The 22,200-nt window shown below is 39.3% G+C and overlaps 2 protein-coding genes across 2 annotated transcripts; both read left to right on the top strand.

The window, feature by feature from the left end:
• The first annotated feature begins 585 nt into the window (after nt 1–585).
• Nucleotides 586–4,427, top strand: LOC148070873 (globoside alpha-1,3-N-acetylgalactosaminyltransferase 1-like). The gene is made up of 3 exons (XM_087800919.1): nt 586–709; nt 1,562–1,624; nt 2,988–4,427. Exons 1-3 carry the CDS (start codon nt 676–678, stop codon nt 3,914–3,916), a joined length of 1,026 nt encoding a protein of 341 aa, XP_087657045.1. The 5' UTR covers nt 586–675; the 3' UTR covers nt 3,917–4,427.
• A 6,028-nt stretch (nt 4,428–10,455) lies between these two features.
• On the top strand, nt 10,456–22,037 carry ell2 (elongation factor for RNA polymerase II 2). Its single transcript, XM_087800438.1, has 12 exons — nt 10,456–10,787; nt 14,072–14,119; nt 15,335–15,462; nt 15,551–15,714; nt 17,415–17,674; nt 17,786–17,910; nt 18,369–18,441; nt 18,513–19,293; nt 19,588–19,660; nt 19,761–19,932; nt 20,102–20,146; nt 20,225–22,037. Exons 1-12 carry the CDS (start codon nt 10,620–10,622, stop codon nt 20,339–20,341), a joined length of 2,154 nt encoding a protein of 717 aa, XP_087656564.1. The 5' UTR covers nt 10,456–10,619; the 3' UTR covers nt 20,342–22,037.
• The last annotated feature ends 163 nt before the right edge of the window (nt 22,038–22,200 follow it).

Raw genomic sequence — 22,200 nt, forward strand, 5'->3', positions numbered from 1 at the left:
AACAGGGAAAAGAAGCATTAACATGTTAAGCACGCTTTGAAGTAACAGTAAAGTCTAATACGATTGTTAAAAAGTGGTGATATCAGTATCAGTATAGAATAAAATAGATAAATGTAAATTTTTTATTTTTTTTAAAACATAAAAATAATCATTTTATAGAGACATTACATGAAGTGGGACTATAAAACAATAGACAATAAAAGCATACATTAAATAACATGAAATAAATTCAGAAGTTTTAATAATCAGATAATTTTTGTTTATATACTTAAATGGCTGCTTAAATTATATTCATTACCCCTTATTTGCGTCAGTAACTTAAAATGTGCTTATAAAAGTTCGTGTTAAATTGTTCTGGTCATTCTTCTAGTTGTGGTAGGTTGTCGCCCCCTAGTGGACAGAATAAGCGGAAAATGTTGCGGTTTAGTCAAAACTGTCAATTTTGTCAAAGTTCTGGTGATAATTGTATTTCCGCTAAATGTTTAACCAAAAAAAAAAAAACTTGGGATGTCACTGCTTCACACATCAGCTCTGGTTTCACTCCACAGACCAAGGAAAAATGGGAGGAGAGGGTTTTGGGGGGGAATGGGAGTGGAGATGGGAAGGAAAAAAAAGGGGGAGAAGAAGAAAGTAGGGTGAGTAAGAAACCAATAATCCAGGGGAAAACATTGGATAATGGCGCTACTTCTCTTCAACAAGATGTCCTCAGGTCAGTTCTCCACCTCTGCTGCTCCACATCTTCTTCTGTCAGTCTGAGTGTGTGATAGACCTTCCTCCTCAACATCTGTGACAGACACAAACATCTAAACAGAGCTTAGCTTTGTGCACTAATGCTGCGAGTATGTGCACGAGTCTCCGATTAGACCAACCACGTGGTGTGTTTGAGAGGAAACTATGCACATCTGGACCGAACCACTGGTGAGATCCATGATCTGGAGGTCTCTGCTTTTGAATATGATGCAAAGATCCTAATAAGTTAAAAGTATATTCTTAAATCTTTTGCAGGCATTCATATGTAATATTTCATATTAGCAGATTTATTTTCTCACTTTCATAACACAAGTATTTTGAATGTTGATTACAATAGAGAACATGAATAATAAAAACAGTGTCAGGAATAAATGTGGGACTTCCTGCAAATGTTTTCTCATAATAAAACTCACCTACTTCTACTTTTTTTTTAGGACACTCACATTGAACTATTACCTTATTACCTGTGCAATGTTTGTTCAGAAACTGTTTGGTCACCATATCTTTATCTGGTGCTCAACACTCACTGTGTGTCACTGTGCGCCACAGAACCAGCAGATTTCAGGGTCACTTGACTGAGAGGGGAAACTTCAGAAACCAAATCTTTTGGATTCCACAAAGTGAACAATAAGTTGTACACAAAGTGTGTCATCATTCTTAAGACTCCTGTGTTTAAGACTAAAACTAATGCGAGTCCCTGAAGGCTTTAACATTCCCCTCATACTTCCACCTGTGACCTGTGCTAACCTTCTGAACCCCCATTTGTGTTATTTATCTGCCAATTTTGTTCACTTGTTTGTTGTTTCCACAGGACGAGTCAGAGTGACCCGGATACAGCTGCTCCTGTTCTGTGTCGCGTTCGCCCTCATCATCTGTAAGTGAACACAACAAAATAAAAAGACAAACCAGCAGGCTTACTAACTAGCACACGTTAGCCGAGACACAACCATTACAACCACTGTCTCTGCTGCTGGTTATAATTGAAAAACCTGTTAGTCCCTTACATTTTATTTGGCTCGCCTGAGAGTTGGCTCCAATCAAAGTAGTTAAATGTTCATGTTGATATTGTGACAAAGATGCCACATTTTTAATATATGCTAAGAAACATAGTTTTTTGATATCAACAATGATACAGAAGCTTCCAATAATAGTGGAAATTGTCACAATATATATACATGGTGGAACCCAAGAGCAGGTAAGAGTAACCGGCAGACCACTTTTACAATTCGAATAAACAAAAATGTAATATATAAAAAGTCTAAACAATAACAAAAATACTCCATAAAGAGTCCAATATCTCTAAATGTCCAAAAAACCAAAACGTCCACCAAGAACAGGAAACCTGCGAACAGAAAATAAAACAGGAAGGACAAAGTTCTCGCTAATAAACAAGAACATACTAAAGCACTCGGGCACAGGGAAGTGCAATAACATAAGAATAATCCACAGAGGGTGCAAAAGAAACAACTAAAACAAAGTATTTTGATCTATCTCATGGGTCTGGAATCAGGTGGTAGAAGTAGGTTTCCTTATTGCTGATAACGTTTGCCATTAGTTGACTGGAGAAGATGGGAAACAACATAACATAAAGTATATTAAAGAAGAGGAAATTGTTTTGTGAGTGTTTAATTTGATTATATTGAGCTTCCAAGAATGAAAAACAATATCACAATAAGACTCATACTTTGTTAAAGACAATTTTGTAACTATTCATTCATTGCCGTGTATTTGGCCCTGTGGGATTAAGTTTTGACACACCTTCACTATACTGTTGAATGGGCTTCTTACTTGCTTATTTATGTCTCCACAACATTTTAACTAGGTCATGACTAGAGAAACTGACACAATTTTCAAACCTGCTTCTAAGAAATCTGTGACGTCACGACCATCTGACCTGGTCAGTGGAGTTTTTCGCGCTTTGGCAGAAACAGGTAATCCTTTATTGTAAAAAGAACAAAGAAAATAGAGGGATGTTTGCAAGCAATTGTTCCTCACAAGGTCCTTTCAGGGTATTCAGCAGGAGTCGGGGGAATGATTAGGGACTAAATACATCGTGACCACAAAACAATGCAAGTAACAAGTAATGAAATTAAGCGTGGCTATCTTTACATCAACGACTGTTGTCCTGAACTGAATCAATGGCAGGGGTTTGCGGAAATGTAGGGTGTGCTCTGATTATCAAATGCATTGATAATCGTCATTGATCATCATTTGAATATTTTTTTTTTCATTTTCAGATATTCTACGTTCTCGAAAAGCTAGCACGGCACCACCTCGTCATAACTCAAAGGATAGACCAGCATCTAGTGTGATGGACCACCAGGCAGGTGGACAAGAAAAGCAGATGGCACCTTGGGGTGCCCCTATAGTTTGGGGTGACAGCCACAAGTCGGCCTTGCGTCGCAAAGAATTCGCACAACAAGAAATCCGAACGGGCCTGTTGATCCTGGTGGTGGGAACCTATGCTCGGTTCGTGCGACGATTTCTGTCCTCGGCCGAAACGCACTTTCTCCCCGACCAGGCTGTCACCTACTACGTCCTGACCGACAATCCTCGTTCTTTGGACCCTCCGATCAAACTAGGCCCGGGTCGTCTGATAAAGGTGCTTCCTGTCGCGGAGCTGCCAGGATGGAAGCGCCTAGCGTATCGTCGCATGTCCCTCATTTCCGAGGCCATCAAGCAGACGATCGGCAAAGACGCGGAGTTCCTATTCTGCGCTGATGTGGATCAGGAGTTTGTGGCTCCTGTAGGACAGGAGATATTTGGAGATCTTGTGGCTACTCTTCATCCAGAGCAATACGGTATGCCACGTTCCTCATTCCCGTTTGAAGCCGAAGAAGATTCAGCAGCGTACGTCAGGGACAGTGAAGGTGACTTCTACTACACCTCCGAGTTTTTCGGTGGGTCGGTCTCTGAGGTGTACCGCCTGGTCCGGGCTTGCGCTGTCCTCCTCCTGCAGGACCAGGCTAACGGTTTTATAGCCAAAGGCCTAGAGGAGAGCTACCTGAACCGATACCTTATCCACCGCAGACCCACCTGCATCCTCTCACCCGAGTACAACTGGTGGTCTTCAGGTCTGGCAGTGGACGTGACGGTTCAGAGGATCATCTCTCTTGGGCGACAATGTGCTTCGTTCAGCGAGCAGAAGAGAGAGAAGTACTGTTGACTTTAGCAATAAGCATATTAGCGAAAAACAGATGAACAGATTTCAATGAAATGTGCAAGAAATTAGGAAAAACAGACATTTAGACTTTGTCCCATATTACCATCTGGGACCATCAATCTTCTGAAGATCTGTTGACGGAGGGTAGGCAACTCTCTATCTCTGAAGTACTTTGTGAAGTACACTTTTATGTGCCATTTAGTGCATTAATATCAATGATATTTTTAAATCTTAAAAAGGTGTTAAACTACAAAAGCACTTGAAAGAGCGCAGGGCAAAGCAAAGCAGCTTATAACACTTTAATCTTGAGAATTGAGTCCAGAATATCTATTTTTCCAAGTCACCTGTGGGTTTATCATCCCTGAGGCTCCCCTCCTCGTCTCGCTCACTCCCACAAGTGAGCTGCCTCTTTAACTGAATCATCTTCATTCGGAGCCATCATGGTCAGCGTGATAAGAGTCAACAGTGGACGTGTACATTTTCCCCACAGTGGCCAATTATTAACAGACGGGCAGCTGATTCAAATGCTAAGAGGGAGGTTGTTTGTGCGTGCAGCTGCAATTGAATGATTTTACATGTGTTTTTTTTATACTCTGTTGTCATTGTTGAATAAAGCCAACTCATGCACCGAAGGTATTTTCACCGCCACCGACAAGCACGGACACATTTTCCCCGTCTCGTGTTTTACAGAAAAGTGTGGGGGGGGGGATGAAAGGGGGTTAAACAGCTGCAGATGGGTCTTTCTCACTGCCAGCAGAATCTGTCCTCGAGGCCGACTCGCCACGTAGAGGGAAGCTTGAGGTGAACTTCAGATAGTGTGCTGATAACCACACACAGTAGAGTGTTTTAGAAAAGTGTTGCAGTCAGTCACAAACTCCAACTTCACTTGAAAAGTAGAAAATCCTTTGGAACTTGTTTTATATTATTATATCTTGAGTTAGATACCAGAATATTTTTAGAAATGTGATTCAACCCAAGATGAACTTGTCACATGTGTAGCATTCCTGTGTTCTCTGAGTCTTTTTTTGCATTCTATTGCACAAAATCCTTCTACATATTTGCTTCCTCTTCAGAAGGATCATGAGGGCAGCAGTTGTAAAAAAGAAACCCAGACTTTACTTTCTCCTGATAAACCCTCCAGGAAGAACAAGATGTTTGTAGGTCAGAGAAGAGCTATGCAAAGTACCCTTCAGAATGAAAAAATAGAAATGATCATCTAGTAAGGTTTTCAAATTGAATGAGCCACTTTGTTAAGATGTTCTGTAAAAGTGTGCGTGTGCGTGAAAATGACCCTCAAAATAAACTGAAATAAGAATCTATATTTTTAATTAAGTGATTTTGTATCACTTTTAACCTTTTTTTCAAAAGTTTAAACTCAGATGTACTTACTCATCATGTTTAGGGTTATTATAATTGGGTGTAAAAAATATAATAACTGGTGCGATCTTTTATGACTTGTAGTCTAAACAGATAGATAGATAAACTTTATTAATCTTAAATAAAGTATTCTCAGAACCGGACAAGCAGGTCGAGCCACCCCGACACATGTCTTTACCAGTGAGGATTCTTCCACTCACCTGTCAGACTTCAGGCATCTGGATACCAGCAGAACCAGGATGTTGCTTTGTGGCACCAGTGCAAGTTAACAGCAGACCGGCCACCTAACAATTATTGGTGATTACAGGTAACCTTGGCTTAGAAAAACCTTTCTCGAAGTGGGCCAGACGGCGGAGCAAATGTGTGTCAACTCCTCTCTACTCAGCTACACACCCATGAAAAGGAACAACATTTTTGAATTACGATGAGCTAATGTTGAATTGTTGAAATAAAACTATTTGTGGGACTAGTTTATAGATCATGTTTGTTTTTATGGTTCATTTGGTTCATTTCCTGATTTTAAGATGTTCTACATCCTGTTTGGAATATGAATAATATACAATATTTCTATCTCCTATGTGTTTGCGTGTATTTCCTCCTGGAACCTGCTATTTCCTCTCTCAGATCCCTGAAAATACACAGAGGTTAATGTATTTGTATGAGTAATTTTAGCTGGGGGTTGAACCCACTCTTGAAGCTGCACAAACACTTCCACAAAACTCACATCCTATTAAAAAAACAACAACATTGTAACTAACTGTATCCAAAAACATCTAACCAACATAGATTATAACTACTATTTTTCTGCAGGGTGCTTCTGTGACACATGGTGAATCATCCATCCCCAACAGCTGACGTCTCAACGTTTCCTTGGAACATAAGGGTTTTGCAACACAAAAAAAGGCAATTGTTCTTAAAGCAGACTCTGATCCTGTTGGACCCTGAACTTTGACTCGGATTCTGGCCTCTGACCTGATAAACCAGACTTGCTGCTCTTTGTTAATGAACTTTCACTTCATTGCTCTTTCACACTATAAATCTTGCACAGCTCAAAACCTAACTTTCGCTTTTGGACGAACCGGTTTACCCACTCCACAAAATCAGCTTTTTGTAGTCGTAAAAAAAATAAAATACTTTGTGTAGAATCGTCAACGACTCACTGAACAAAGTAGAAATACAAAATTGGTATCGATTTCTCTGTCTGCCCCGGTACTCCAAGTTCATAAACAACCCATACCACATCTCACCAGGAAGATCCAGGCTTTTTCAAAATCACTTGTCTCAATCACCATTTTTAAGCCTCTGAATCTGACAAGCTCCTGAGCCTTCTTGTACACACATTTTCTCCGCCTTTAAGTTACCTTCTGAATGTTTGCATAGCAGGAAACCTGTCAGGCAGAGCTGAATGAATTAAACACAAAATGAATTATTTGCATTAGCAGTTTTTATTTAAAAATCAGCTGGAACATTAATGGAAATTGTTCATTTGGCTTCCAAACTGGTTTAATAATGACAATATGTCTCTTTCTAGCTTTAGCTCACTGCTTTTGGTGGTATAAGTATAGTTTTTTTCAATAAGAAAGTCAAACTTTGAGTAAGATAAGGTTGTTTCCCTTAGACAATCTCAATGACCAACACAGAGGTAACTGAATTCCATTCTGTTATTTATTATACAATGTAAATATAACCTCAACATCAAGTTTTGTTTTTGGTCTTATTAAAAGGGCCATATCTGACAGTCTTTGTAAGCTCATATTCCAAGTTAGCCAAGCTATCAAAAGCTCTCATGGGAGGCAACATAAGTCCATGTGCAAGAAGGCCTATCCAACTGGTGATTCGGCCTTCTTCAGCTTCTTCAGTTCTTGAAGCAGCCAGCCTCAAGTGGTAACTCTATGAACTGCGCATTTTTCACTTCCCCCATTAGCCTTTAAGTTCTACGCCTTGATAGATATCTAGTTTTGCCTTTTGGTTTGACTCTTTCTTAACCTGTATGAAGTCCTTAAGAATGTAAATGCACTACAAACACAGGACAGTCTCTTGATCACAAACATTTAAGCTAACTTTTTTTAAATTTTTAACCTAATTCTGCAAACTGTTTCATCTTAACAGTTTCGAAATCATCAGCGAAAAGCAGAACTATGACCTGGATGACGCCAAACAAACGGCCTCCTTGATACACTGGCTGTGCAGGTTCTCATTCTGAGTTTGTTTCCTGCGCTATTAGAGAATTAAAAGCAATTTTGTGATTAGTGGTGCTATAAGGTTCCATCTGGATTCAGGGAGGTTTTGAAGGTTTACGCACCTCTATGTACTTATTTGTAAGTCTCCAATGAGTGGTGAACCTGACTTATAAAACACAGAATATAATAGAAACACTGCGATCAACTTGGTGATTGAATGTAATGTTATTATTAATGTGATTCCGTTACACAACGCTAAGCCTTTTCGTGTCTGATCTTGTTCGATATAAAGTTGTGTGAAAGTTGTTTTTAAAAAATGAAATCAACTCTGAAGTTGATGTCGGGATATCAATGTGAGTCATTTATAAAAAGCCCTCGTTTGTTTGTGTCTGAGTTTTTAGAGGGGGGCCTGTGGGTGGGGTCAAAGATGTGGTAATCTGCTGGATTCACACAAGCTTTTCCACACCCTGCCCAAGGCTAAACCACACCAAAACATGCGACTCTAATCAACATGTCAAGGGAACTGACAGTAGGAGATAGTGACGGGGCAACTCATGAACTCACATTGTACCCCCTACGTTGTTTGAGGAGCCGTGTGACAACAATGGGCTAACCCGTGTTGTGTTGCAGAAGATAAGAGCATTAATATAAGCGGTCCGTCCATATGACTGCCCGGGGTGAAATGAAACATGAGTAGAAGAAACAGGAAAGGGTTAATGCTCAAGTGGAGTTGAAAGAATGCGAGTCGATTTAATATCACTATGTCAGCAAGAAATGTCAGCAGCAGTTTTGCCTAAAGGTATTTCTGTGTTTGATAGTTCTTAAGCTCACACTGGGAAAGGAAATCCTGAGAGGACATGTATGTGTTTTCGTGAACAGATCAAGAACAAATTTTGGGGAAATTCATTGAATATAACAAAACTTTGGCAAAAGTTTTATAGTAACAGTAGTGCCAGGATACGAAGAAAACAAGGGCTGGTTGCATGTTAAGAAATCCACTTGCAAACTTCAAGTACTATACTATTTAATTTGTTGTTTTTTTTGTTTTGTTTTTTTACAGGTTCATAAACTTTCCAGTTTTCAGATGGTTGTGCAAACATGGGGCAGCAGCTTGAGGGTCGTCCTTAACTGACAACACAAAACAATACAAAGCATTCACGTAGGATGAAACTTGTTCTGTCACTTCAGAGGGCCGGTCCGTCATTCTTTACTCCTATCTTGAAAACGCAAGAACAAGACTGAATTTTGTTTAAAGGGTAATGTGGTGCACATTTTCATGTGGAATCCAAGGCATTTGTGTCCAAGGGCCACAGTGATAAAGCAGTGATGGGGTCACCTGTCCGCCTAAATATTTACATGAGTTAATTACCACAAATTAAAAATACCCTTTTTATGTTTACTAATTAAAATTTTAATTGAGAAAAGGTATCTTTGTAACTCAGCATAAGAAGGGTATAATACACGATTTGAGAATGTAGTATATTCTTCAAATATAGCAACAAAGACATATTGGCACCACAAATGGTAGTGATAGTCCCGCTTTTGGGGGTTTGCAAGGGGGCTTGAGCCTATGGGTGAGAGGTGAGGGAGACCCTGGACAGGACACCACGATAAATTCCTGTTTTGTTTTTAACATTAATGGCAATAAACCAGATTCTTATTCTGATATATTAATAATAATTAATATTACTAAAATAAATGATACTTCAAACTAATATGTTATGTGTTTTTTTCCCATATGGAACTTAAAAGTGTAAGTGAAAGGAAATCCTGAGAAGACATGTATTTGTTTTCGTGAACAGATCAAGAACACATTTTTGGGAAATTCATTGAATACAACAAAACTTTGGCAAAAGTTTTATGGTAACAGTAGTGCCAGGATACGAAGAAAACAAGGGCTAGTTGCATGTTAAGAAAATCTACTTGCAAACTTCAAGTACTATATTATTTAATTTATTCAAATAAATGATACTTCAAACTAATGTTAGGTGTTTTTTTCCATATGGAACTTAAAAGTGTAAGTGAAAGGAAATCCTGAGAAGACATGTATGTGTTTTCGTGAACAGATCAAGAACACATTTTTGGGAAATTCATTGAATACAACAAAACTTTGGCAAAAGTTTTATAGTAACAGTAGTGCCAGGATACGAAGAAAACAAGGGCTAGTTGTATTTTAAGAAAATCTACTTGCAAACTTCAAGTACTATATTATTTAATTTATTCAAATAAATGATACTTCAAACTAATGTTAGGTGTTTTTTTCCATATGGAACTTAAAAGTGTAAGTGAAAGGAAATCCTGAGAAGACATGTATGTGTTTTCGTGAACAGATCAAGAACACATTTTTGGGAAATTCATTGAATACAACAAAACTTTGGCAAAAGTTGTATAGTAACAGTAGTGCCAGGATACGAAGAAAACAAGTAAGTAATAAGTAAGTCATTTTTATTTGTATAGAGCTTTTCTAGACCAGGGTCACAAAGCGCTTAAACAATCAAAACAATATTAAATAAAGTATATATTTCCAAGATCAAGATAAAACTGATAACACAACAGGAGTTCCAGAAAATCAACGGCTAGTTGCATGTTTAGAAATCCACTTGCAAACTTCAAGTACTATACTATTTAATTTGTTCAAATAAATGATACTTCAAACTAATGTTAGGTGTTTTTTCCCATATGTAACTTAAAAGTGTAACATTTATATTCATAATGATATTTATATAATATGATTAATATAATTCTATACACATATCCGACTTGATTATGAATAAAAGGATTTTATAATTTAAAAAAATCATTTTCGAGAGTTAATAAAATAATGAAAACCCAGCTATTTTGAAGATGAGACAAGATGTATTTTAAGTCAATTATTTTTTCTTTACCCTTTACTGGGCTACCAGGTTTTAAAAACTGGTGACGAAGTATGACGAACGATTCTCTTTGATGCCTTTAAAGTCAACGTCTGACTAAACTGATCTCGATCTGCTGCAGTTTCATCAAACTCCTGCGTTTTTTTTTTCAAAGCAAGTGTCAAAACCTTCTGCAAGTCACGACCAATCCCCGATAGGCGTATGGAGCTCCGTGTGCGTAGCTGCTGTGTGTTTAGTCCCTCCCCGGGCCAGGGAGCAGCGGACTCGGGCTGCTAAATGCTTCAGAGGGACGATGGTGGAGGGCTGGTAAACATGGCGGCGCTCTCCGAGGATGGGAGGTACGGATTAAATTGTGGCCAACAAAGCACAGACCGAGTCACCGTTTTACACGTCAAATTAACAGAAACAGCACTAAAGGCCATTGAAAGCTACCAACACTGCACGGTGAGTAAAAACATGTTTACCGGGGAAATAGTGACTGAAATAGGAGCAGCAGCAGCAGCAAGTCTCCACTGGGAACTGCCACGCATAGCTAAGCTAAAAAAGTTAGCTAACGGTGTTAGCTTTTAAGCTCCTCTGCTTTTATTTTCCAACAAATATCAACTTCAGCGACACAATCCTGTGGTCGTGTCGAATGGATTACACTTCATCTTCCCCGTTTCGACAACTTCTGCGAACTGACAATTGTTTTAAGTCCAAAAAAATATGGTTGTAAAATCCAACGTATGGTAGTTAGCCATAGTTGGTGATACTCTCTCTCGCTCTCGCTGCTCGAACATGTTTTCTACTCCTGTTCAACTAACTTTACTTTCTGACCTAATTTGGTCATTTTGTAATTTCATATCGTCGCCTGTCGACGGGGATTATATTTTTAAACTCGCTCGTGTTTTTTAAACACTTGAAAAGTTTTTAAAAGCGACACTTGTTTCGTTAGCTTGTGTGAGTTTACACGTCCAGCTGGATCCAATTGCTACTTTGCTACCAAATTAGCAACGTCACTGTGATTTAATTCCAACCAGGCTGGGAGGAAGATTTACTTTTATATACTTTGACCCTCGAAGTATAATGTCGAGCCATTTAAAGGCTATAGTTGACTTTTTTTTTAAATGTAGCCAAGAGTTGTATTATTGTCTCGCTCATGAAAAGTTGGCCTACTTCACCACTACAACACCCTAGTGTTTAATTTTGTTTTTAATAATAGTCTTTTGGTAATACATTTACAATTCCATTTTATTTACTCCTATATTTATTTTTATAGATTCATTTTTATTATGTTTCCTTTTTTTTTTCTCTCGTTTATTTATTTTGTATTTTATTGTTTTGCTGACAACGCAAAAACTACTTCAGTGCACAGCACTGTCCAAACAATGTTGTTTTTTCTTTGACAATAAAGATATTCTATTGAGTTGAATGAAAGTTAACCCCTCGACTTCTTAACACCCTGTTATGGTACCGTACACGCTTTCAGATTGGCAGTTAATCTTAAATTTGCAGTTAATCTTGTCAAGGTGCTACACAGGTGAGCTAATCTGGTTGCATTTTCTGCTGAAGTCCTGGAGCAAAAGAAGGCCCTACACTTAAGTTACCTGACCTCAACTCTGCCAACAACATCCATTACATAACACCGCCTGGTCCCAGGTCTCCAGTAGTTCAGCATAGAACTCCCTGTTCAGAGGTCTACTCTTGCTTTTTATGGCCCGGGCCGTCTGCATGCGTGTTTCACGCTATAAATTGGGTCGCTATATTTTCCACATGCATGTATAAAGGGCACACGTCATGTCCTCAAACGTCATGAATAAAAACGAGTCTCAAAAGATTTTCTTTTCTGTCTCTGGGGATTCTTTTGTGACGGCCCGTGCTAATACCGTATTGGATGTGGTAATGTTGGTGTGAATGTGCTGCATTGAACGGCAGGCTGCCATCTCTTGCTGACTGGGCAGCCAAAAAACCAGCCTGCTTTTTGTTTGTCTATCTCTCTGTAATGTGTGTTGTAGCTGAACAAGGCATCGAACTATGGAGGCTAGCTATCTTTGTCTTTCTGTGGTGATGTGAAATGTGATCAGAACTGTGTGTGAAAGGGAGCCGGTGGGGGGAGGGAGACAGTTCGGCTACTTGAGAGTAACCTAGTTTTAACAAGCGTGGTCCTTAAAGTCTCACGAAGAGACACCTACTTTTCATTTTCTTGAGTGAAAATAAAATGAAACTTGTTTCCATTCTTACTACTCTGCTCACTCAGAAAAGTTTCCTGTTGGACATGAGACGGATGTAGAAACCTTTCTTGAACACCTACATGAGGATGAGGTTGTTTTAAAAACTGTAAAATCCACCTCATATCTCGATTAAGACAATATGATTCAGACTTATGTTCAACTACTTCCCTCTTTATTATTGCACATAAACAAACCTTCACAAACCCCAACAGTAGTTCAAGCAATCGCGAATAGTAGTTTCGATTTTAAATGTGTGGTTGAAGGTGTTTTTTACTGGAAAGTCCTGGATTGTTTGAAACTCACTTACAAGACGAGAGTAGATATGAGCTTGTGTTTAGAAAAAAAATAATACAGTAACTTTTTTAATACTTTGTAAAAACTAGTGGCAAAATATACAAACATACATTTTTAAACTAAACGTATTGTAAATGTTTTCTGAATTGCATTTACCGATTAACTTTCGCACGGTTGTTTTCGGCAACTTGGAAGTTGATACTCTAAAAAAAATCTATAATTTTAATTGAGAAGTTAAAAGTATTAGAGCAGTATACTTTGTCTCACCTAGTGTAATCAATATCAACTATCCTATAAGTTATCGCATTACTATATTTCAAAATATTTCTTATTTTATGTCGTCATTCAATTATTATTATATTAATCCAATCTACTCAGTTATTTCTGTGATTTTAATCGAATGCATCCATTTTTAGAAGCATATTTACTTATGCTTTTAGGTGTTTGAGTTTAATTTAGATACAACTATTGATTTGCTTCTCTCTGTCTACCACATTCTCTGTTTTTCTTAAAAGGTGGGTGGATGATGCCACCTCGGCTGTTTTTACAGTAACTAACAAGGCAATAAGGAAAGTCCGACTGTGACATAGTCTGAAACTGTATATCGACAAGTACTGTTAAGAAAAAAAATAATTATATCAGTTCCTTGTGATATACAAATGTTCCTTAAATTAAGTCAATAATTCAATTTGAAGTTTGTCAACCTTTCTTCACACTTTTTCCACCGAAAGGAATAGGCCTGCAGAGAATTTTACACTGACAAATGGAATGTTTAAAGGGTAGATTAAAAAGATTCACTTGGCAGAGTAGTGGACACAGTTATCAAAAGGACTCAAATCATTTTTCATTTATATGCTGGGATGATTTAAGATCATTTTCATTGTATAATATGTAAGATTACTGAACAGAAAGTTCTATATGTACAGTTTGGAAAAATGTAAGAGAAAAAAATGAATCGAGGATGAGAAAATATGAGGTGATGTTAGTGGCTGATGTGGCAAACTTTAATTTTGGAAGGGAGAAAACAATCATTGAGTTAATCGATTCCTTATTTTCATCTGGTTTTCTGCAACAGTTTTACAACGTTTAGGTGACTACCTTCTGTGGCATCTTTATAATTGTCAGTCAAATAGCAAAAGCCCTCTTTTGTGGCTATTCCCTTCAACCCTGCTAGAAATTACTTGTTGACATGTATGATTCAAACTGCTTTCTTTCTTTTTTCAGAATGTACCTTCCTCACAGCCAACAATACAATTCAAGGGGCTCCAAGGGGTAAGAATGAAGAATTTTTTTTATAGCTATGAAAAAAACATTTTATGGGGCAATAAGGAAATTTAACATTTGTCAGAAGGTTCCTCAGATCCACAATTTTCAAGGGATAGCTGATCTCTCAGTGCATGCCAAGTCTATTTTCAGTAGCACCCAGGTTCAATATGCAGGCAGGTCCAGTATGCCGTGGGGAAAGACCATCTATGGACATTGCAATGTATCGTTGTAAACTAGTTGGATTATAAATCGATTTATGGTTTAAACCTGGCACACAAGTTCTTTTAACCTACTTCTTGCAAAGACCGGATTATGACTAACATAAATGGCACGAGTGGCTGAAGTCCTGCGTGACACAATTGTGTAAGATTGCTATAAATAAAGGAATACAACCATGATGTTGAACCAGCATTTTACCAAATATGGTCGGGCCAGGAATTACTTTTACATGAGCTATGCATTTAATGACGCAATATAATCGATTCGCTATCAAATGTTTTCTGTCATGTTCCTATATTGAAGAGAGAAATGCAATATCCGGTTGGCCACTCAAAGTTTTAAAAATATTTGATGCATTAGGTTATGTAGATATAGTTCTTCTTTTAAAAGTATGGTCTATAGCTTGTGTGAGACCATAAACCACCAGTTCTTATCTGCTTCTGCATTTTAAGTAACTCTAATGTATATAATTGAAATTTGGAAGTAAAATCCGATTATCGTCAAAAATGACTATTCATTAGCGGAAAATATTGGTACAACAAACCTGCAAATTTGCATGTTCTGTTCACAAAGAATGTCAATAAAATCCCATTGAACATTATTGTAAAGAATGTACAAATCCTGTTGAGGATAATGGAGGATTCCGCCATTCTTCCTTTATATTGAGCAGGAAGTATTTGTTGCAAACAATTTGAACAAAATAAAGTTTAATATTTTGAGCAAAAGATTTATTATACTTGATAAAATAAAACTATTAATTAAATAGAATTGGAATTTATTATTACACTTCCGTCAGCAGTTTGTAACGGCAAACTTTGGGGGATGTTTAAACTACCATTAACCATATACCGCATGCACTGACGTATGAATAAAAAAATGTCTCTCTTGCTTTTCCAATTCTTAAATTGAAAATAAAACCTTGCAGGATATTTTGGAAATCAGTGGTGCTTAAAGTGGATGTATAACACTGGACACTGACCTCATTTTTCTTCTTCTTTTTAGCGCATTAAAATCCCCAAAACAGATCAATCATCTGAAACAACGCCTCACAGTTTTGAATTCTACCTGTCCAACGTGGGCAAGGACAACCCACAGGGAAGCTTTGATTGTATCCGTCAGTATGTATCCAGGTAATTTCCGCCGCTGGTCAGCTGAATCAACTCATTTGCTAGAAAGTCATTGAAGTTCTACCTCACACTGCTCTCTCTTTGTCCGCAGCACGGGGCCCTCACACCTGGCATTGTTGGCAGCTGTACAGGACAAACTCACAGTCTGTGCCACCAATGATTCCTACCAGGTGACCCGCGATCGCATGACCCAGGCTGTGGAGGACACGCGTGAACGTGGGACCAAAGTCATCAAGCCTGGTGGCCGTTACAGAGGCAAGGCTTCTAGGCTTTTTGAGCTGCAATGATCACGATGTACACAATATACACAGGCCAAAAATAAGAAAAGATTGGGTTCAGGTTGCAAGTTGAAACTTTCTGGAGCATGTGCAAAAAAGGTTAAATGATATATTATAACTGAAGTATCGTGCGGTCTAAAATCATAAAACATGTCTAATACTTCTACAAAATTAGGCCTGAGAGATCACTGCATGATATAAAAAAAAGGAGAATTTTATCCTGCAGTTCAAGTGCTGATATGGTCTCACCTCATATGTGATGCCTCTGTCGCCGCATGAATTTCAAAATTAACTGTTTTAAGGTTATATCTGTGTGTTCTAGCAGAAATTTGTCCCCTGCCGTTTACGCCCACAAACATGAGTAAATGCTATTTTCTTGTTTGTAAATCTCAAACATACAAAAAAATAACAGATCTAAAAAAGACAAGGCATTTGATCGTCATTCAGCAACTGTTCTCTAACACGTGAGGCAGAAAGTAAGTGCTTGTAGTGTCTCGGTGTGTGTCAACAAGCTTCGTTTAATTGCCTTAAATTTCTCGTCTACTTTTTGACCCGGAATTAGAATGAGCGTTTCTATTCTTTCTGTCTTTAACCCCTAATCTTTTAAAGAGCTTTAGAATTTCATAATGATTGAGGGGCATTAAAGAGAGGCACTGCCACCACGACTAAGCACATGGCTCAGCAAGCGTAAAGCCATGCTAGTCAATTGGAATCTACAATATCCGTTTATAGCTTTCTCACTTTTTTAAATGCTTACCTGCCTCAATTTAAAGATGCAGTACGTTTGACTGCAGAAGAGGAGATATTTTTTGCGTTTTTTAATTGACTTAGCCCCAAGATATAACTGCTATACATTAAATATGTTGACACATTCAATGCTACATACAAAAATATTCAGTTGATTCATTTCATCTAATTTAATGGATCTTAAATAATATTCTTTCATTATTCACAATTGCTTTCATGTTTACACTGCAAAAGAAAAAAGTATATTTTAAGTTTATTTTTTTTGTTCTTGGCAATTACAACTTGCTTTTTTTTGCTGGAATGTGTATCATTACACCACAAGAGATTTGATTATTATAAACCTTATTTTTCTTGAAAGTGAAGAGTAATCGGTTCCTTTTTATAGTGCATTTTAATGTAGCGACTTGAGCTCAGTGGTCTTTATCTTCATCTTTGTCCAAAAAGACACTTAAAAAATATCCAAATACCTCCTGCTCGACTGTAATGTGCATCTTGTTTGAAGCCTCGACGAGAGGAATTGTTTTTGGAAAAACTTAAATAATTGCACAAACTATCCACTGAAAGGTCTTGCGATACCAGAGTACTTCCTGTCTGTGTTGCTTGTTTTTTTTTTTTCAATGGTCCGCTACAAACAACTTTATAATATAGACTTATTTTAGTATTTTCTGGAACAATTCCTCTCGTTGATGCTTCAATACAAGATGGACAATCCAGAAGAGCATCACAGTGATATTTGGATGATTGGAAGTGTCAATTTTGGGAATATGAAGACGAAGACAACTGGGCCTCATGTCAATTATTTGTTTAAACACCTCAGTGCTGCCTGTTGTGTTTTAATCTGGATAAGTCATCTTTTCATGTATAAAGTTGTGACTCGTATTCTTATTTATTTGCTGAATGTAAATTTCCTTTTTTTTGGTCTGTGTATAGGAAAGCAAGTCCAAATCCGTAAGCCGCTGCTAGCATCCCAAGAGGTGGTCCCTGAGAGGAAGAGATCTACACCCATCAACCCTGCCAACACTATCCGCAAGTGCCTTTCCAACAACCCTGTATCTCAGAGGCCTTTTCGGGATCGCATTATCCACTTGCTGGCGCTGAGATCCTACAAAAAGTTAGAGGTTCTGGCCCGCTTGCAACGTGACGGTATCAACCAGAAGGACAGAAACTCTCTCGGCACCACCCTGCAACAGGTACAAACTTGTGCCGACTTTCTCTTCTGACTTATTCCTGCTTATTGAATCGCAGAGTTTTCGAAACGGGAAGTGTAATTTTTTAGCTCTCATGATGTGTCTGTGTGACAGGTGGCGAACCTGAATCCCAAAGACAATACATATTCACTGAAAGACTTTATCTACCGTGATGTCCAGAGGGACTGGCCCGGCTACTCTGACGACGATAAGACTCAGGTGGACCGGATCCTGGTTCGGTATGACTTGTTTGCTTCGTTTGCTTACTTATTTTCGTCTAGTTTCAGATGTTAACATCCCCTGAGAAGCATCTGGGTCGCTCCTTGTCCGACACCTGCTGAGAAAGTTTCGTTATTAGACTAGTCCCTTTAATGTAAATCCTTACAGCAAACCACTGTGTTTTCACTTCAGCTTCTCCATGATCTTTATTTCTGCTGCTAGGAAGAGATAATCACTTGGACTCTTCTTAGACTTTGAAATCCAGAGTGGAAGTTTGATGTGATCAAGTCGACTAAAGGTCACTTGTGACGTTTTCTTTGTGGATCTTGTGGATAACGGGCCAAAAAGCTTGTTTATTATCTGTCTTGTGATGGGCAACATTCTGTGCAAAGATTTTGGACTTTGACTGTTTTGATTGTGACTTTTCTTAGTAGTTATTCAATTTCTTCTTGTCTGTTTTTTTTTTCTCACTTCACAGTAAATTAGGTCTTCCCTCTGAGGGGCCTTTATCAAGTGGTTCTCCCAAAGATGGCGTCCCATCTCCACCCGTGGTATGTGCCTGCAGAGCCGACAAGTTTTTTTTCACCGCTTGTTGGATACGATATTTGGTTATTCTTTGCAGAAGCGTCAGGCAGACACCGACTTCATTGATCCCTTGGCACCCAAAAAAGCCCGAATCTCCCACATGAACAACCGAGGCCCGGCCACGTCTTTGTCCTCAGACCGCCGTGAGGAGGAAGTAGCCCCGAGTACAAAAAGATCATCTCTACCCTCCGCCACCTCGGGCCCTCCCACCCACCTCCCAGTTTCCTCCCACCCACCCGCCCCTTCACACCAGCAGCCCAGCCCAGCCTCCATCTCAAACTCCCCCAGCACCCCGGAGGGCTGCGGCACCCAGGACTTGCCGGTGGACCAGAGTTCGTCCTGTAGGGACTCCTCACCAAGTCCCTTCTCTGAGCCGCCCCCGCAAGAGCACTTTCCCAGACCAGCTGCCTCCCCGGATCCTCCAGCCAGCAATCCTCTGGCAGTGACCTCCACGGTGGTCAACAGCCCTCCCACGTCCAGCAGCAGCAAGAAGGTCAAGAAGAAATCGAAAAAGCACAAGGAGAAGGATCGGGAGAAGGATCGGGAGAAGGATCGGGAGAAGGATCGGGAGAAGGATCGGGAGAAGGATCGGGAGAAGGATCGGGAGAAGGATCGGGAGAAGGATCGGGAGAAGGATCGGGAGAAGGATCGGGAGAAGGATCGGGAGAGGGACAAAGTGAAACGGACGGTAGAAATCACCACAAGCCCTCCAGCTGTAGCAGAGAAGACGGAGGAGATTCAAAAAGCCAAAAAAAGAAGGGATGGGGAGGAGGATGGAGAAGTTATCAACAGGAATCCTCAGAAAATCAACAATCAAGGTTGGTTTTCTTCCAGTTCTACTCTCCAAATTGTATAAGCTTACATTTTTCAAACATCCAGATGATTCAAAATTGAATATAAGTTACAAATATTGAATTGCTTTTTATTGTCTTTAAGTACATGTTTTGTTTTAGACTTGTACGCCACCTAGAGCACAGAGAGGGAACTACCTTTTCCCAGCCGACTATCATGGATTATTTTACATCTCTATAAACACTATTTACCATTTAAAAATGACTAACTGCACAGCTTGAAAACAAGCACACAAGCCTAAAATGAATTTCTCACTTCAGAATCATTGGAAAAGGAGAAGCCTCAACCATCCAGCGAATTCTCTTTGACTCCAGAGGTTCCCGACTACACATTGTGAGTGAGCTGCCGTAACTGAAATGTATCATGTGACGGTACACTGGGCTCATGCATCTGCCGACTGTGATGATCCTAATGAACCCTCTCGCCCAAACAGGAAGTACACTCAGTTGGTGTCCATGGACCAACGGCAGAGCTACAAGAATGACTTCAATGCAGAGTATGATGAGTATCGTCGTCTTCACGCTCACGTGGAGAGCATCACCCGCCGCTTCACTCAGCTGGACAACCAGTGCAGGAAGATGGTGCCCGGCACCAAAGAGTATCAGGTAGGTCCATCAGAAAAACATACACAACATCGGGAGGAAAATATTTCATAGACTCTGAACAAATTTGAACAGCCTTTTTTCAAATTAATAGCATCAAAGACTCTCTGACCAGAACATGCTCAGATGTATGTTTACTTAAAGTCTCAAACCTCTGATGTTTGTTCCACAGAAGGTGCAGGAAGAAGTCTTAAAGGAGTACAAAAAGATGAAACTGGTTAGTAGTTTGACATTGATTGTGAGGCCAACTGGTTCTGATGTCCACGTGTCGTCCTCCTCCTCGTCTCCCCAACAGCACAGTCCAAACTATCATGTGGAGAAGCAACGCTGCGAGTATCTGCACAACAAGTTGGCTCATATCAAGCGTCTCATCGCCGACTTCGACCAGAGCAGAGCTCCGACCTGGTGCTGAGCGCTTCACACGTCAGTATTGAGTCAGAACCAAGAGGAGAGTCAAGCCGGCTCGTATTCATCCCCTTCCCCACAACTGCTGCCTCCCCTTCCTCGACCCTTTAATTCCACTCTGTGATTCCACCGGTTTCAATGTTGCCCTGAAACCTCTTGACTCTGCCCCTGTTTTCTTTTGCTTTCTTTTGCTTTCTTTCTTCTCCAGTTCCTGTGATATTTCAAACCACTGGACGAGTGGAAGATTTGTGAAGAGGTTTGGAAGGAAACCCTCTTCTAACCTTCTGAAGGACTTATCAGGGAGGACAAAAAAAAGATTAAAAAAAAGGTATATTGAGCATAAGAGAAAATATAAAAATGTATTTAAGTTAAAAAAAAAAAAAAAAGAGGGATATCTATTTATTTTGGGACTTATTGTGAAAAAGAGTCCGCAGATGATTTATTCACTTTTGTTGAAAACGATGAAAAACTGTGGGCCTTATGTGTTTTTGACTTTGTGAAGCCATTTTGCACACAAGATCCATTTGTCCACCGACTTAGCAACAAGGTCTCTGGGTCTTGTTCCATCTGCTGGAACCGAGCGAAGAATTATTGTGCTGAAGAAGTGGCAAAAAAAAACATGTGTGCGTAGTTGTACGGCCTCGTCCAGGGCAGGGGAGCTAAACTTCCCAGCGCCGCAAGTATTTAAAGTCTCTGGTGCCTAAGACATTCACACTCGTCAGACTAGTCCACGGGCGAGACGGAAGAACTACAACTGCCTGGCAACAGCTTGTACGTCCTGTGTTGACGAGCATGGTGTAACGATTGAGTAGAGGAGGGATGTTCATTCTGGAAGGTCAAAGTGTGTGTGAGTGTATGTGTGTGGATAAAAATGGAGTGAGTGTTGAAAAGGAAATCATTGAAACATGCAAAACTTGAAAAAAGTAAAAAAAAGAAAAAAAAAAAAAAAATGCTGCTGTAGTGTTTGACCAGCCCGAGTCCTCTAATCCACCGTATCCGGGCTCAAACAATTCCTTATTTTCATCTCCACGGATTAAAAACTGGGTTCGTCATCACCTGAGGACGAATGTACTCGTGATGTCATCACTTTGCAGAGTAATTCCAGTCACATTTTGTTTTTTTCCCCAACATGGATTCCCACTAATAATTCCATGAGGAAACTAAACTTTGATTTTTGACAAGGGAAGAATTGTTTACAAACTTGTGTTTCATCAAATTAAAATCTGGAAGAGTGTTTGTGTCTGGAGTGGGTCCGGAAACGGTGCCACTCCCAGTTTGCAAATTCAAGCATGTCTTGGTTGGTGCAGTCAAAACTGTCGGTCTCTGCAGCAGACCGGCGGTTCAGCTCGCATCGACCCGGATCCTCATGTTTTACTTCTGAACTTGTGTTGTAACAGTTCAGTGTTTTGTTTTTTTTCTTTCTTTTCTTTCGTTTTTTTTATTTTTTTTTTTAAACGATGTAGAAAAGTGAAGCAAGGGCATGACCATCTTCCAGGGTCGCCCCTGCAGCCTTCCGGACGTCAGATGTCAGCATCACTCATGCCTGATCGGCTGATCTAGTGAAGGTCAATCAAGTCTTAAAGTGTTCCAGCAGTATTGGTTTTTGAAAACCACTAAGTCAAGCATCCATATGGAGTCTAATGTGATTCTGCCCAGTTGAAGATGTACAACATTTCAATAAAACTATCCTAGTTTCACCCGAACTTCGACTCTTGTTTTTCATGTCTTTCATTTTATCTTGTTCATTTTATTCTTTGTGGCATTCAAAAACGAATGGATTGTCCTGAGAATATCAGTGTTAAGTTGTATGTTAGTCTTTCCATTATTGAACTGTGAACATATTTAGGGAGCAGGAGGACGATATTT

This window comes from Callionymus lyra, chromosome 10, assembly GCF_982586985.1.
Source record: "Callionymus lyra chromosome 10, fCalLyr1.hap1.1, whole genome shotgun sequence".
In the NCBI taxonomy this organism is placed as follows: Eukaryota; Metazoa; Chordata; class Actinopteri; order Syngnathiformes; family Callionymidae; genus Callionymus; species Callionymus lyra.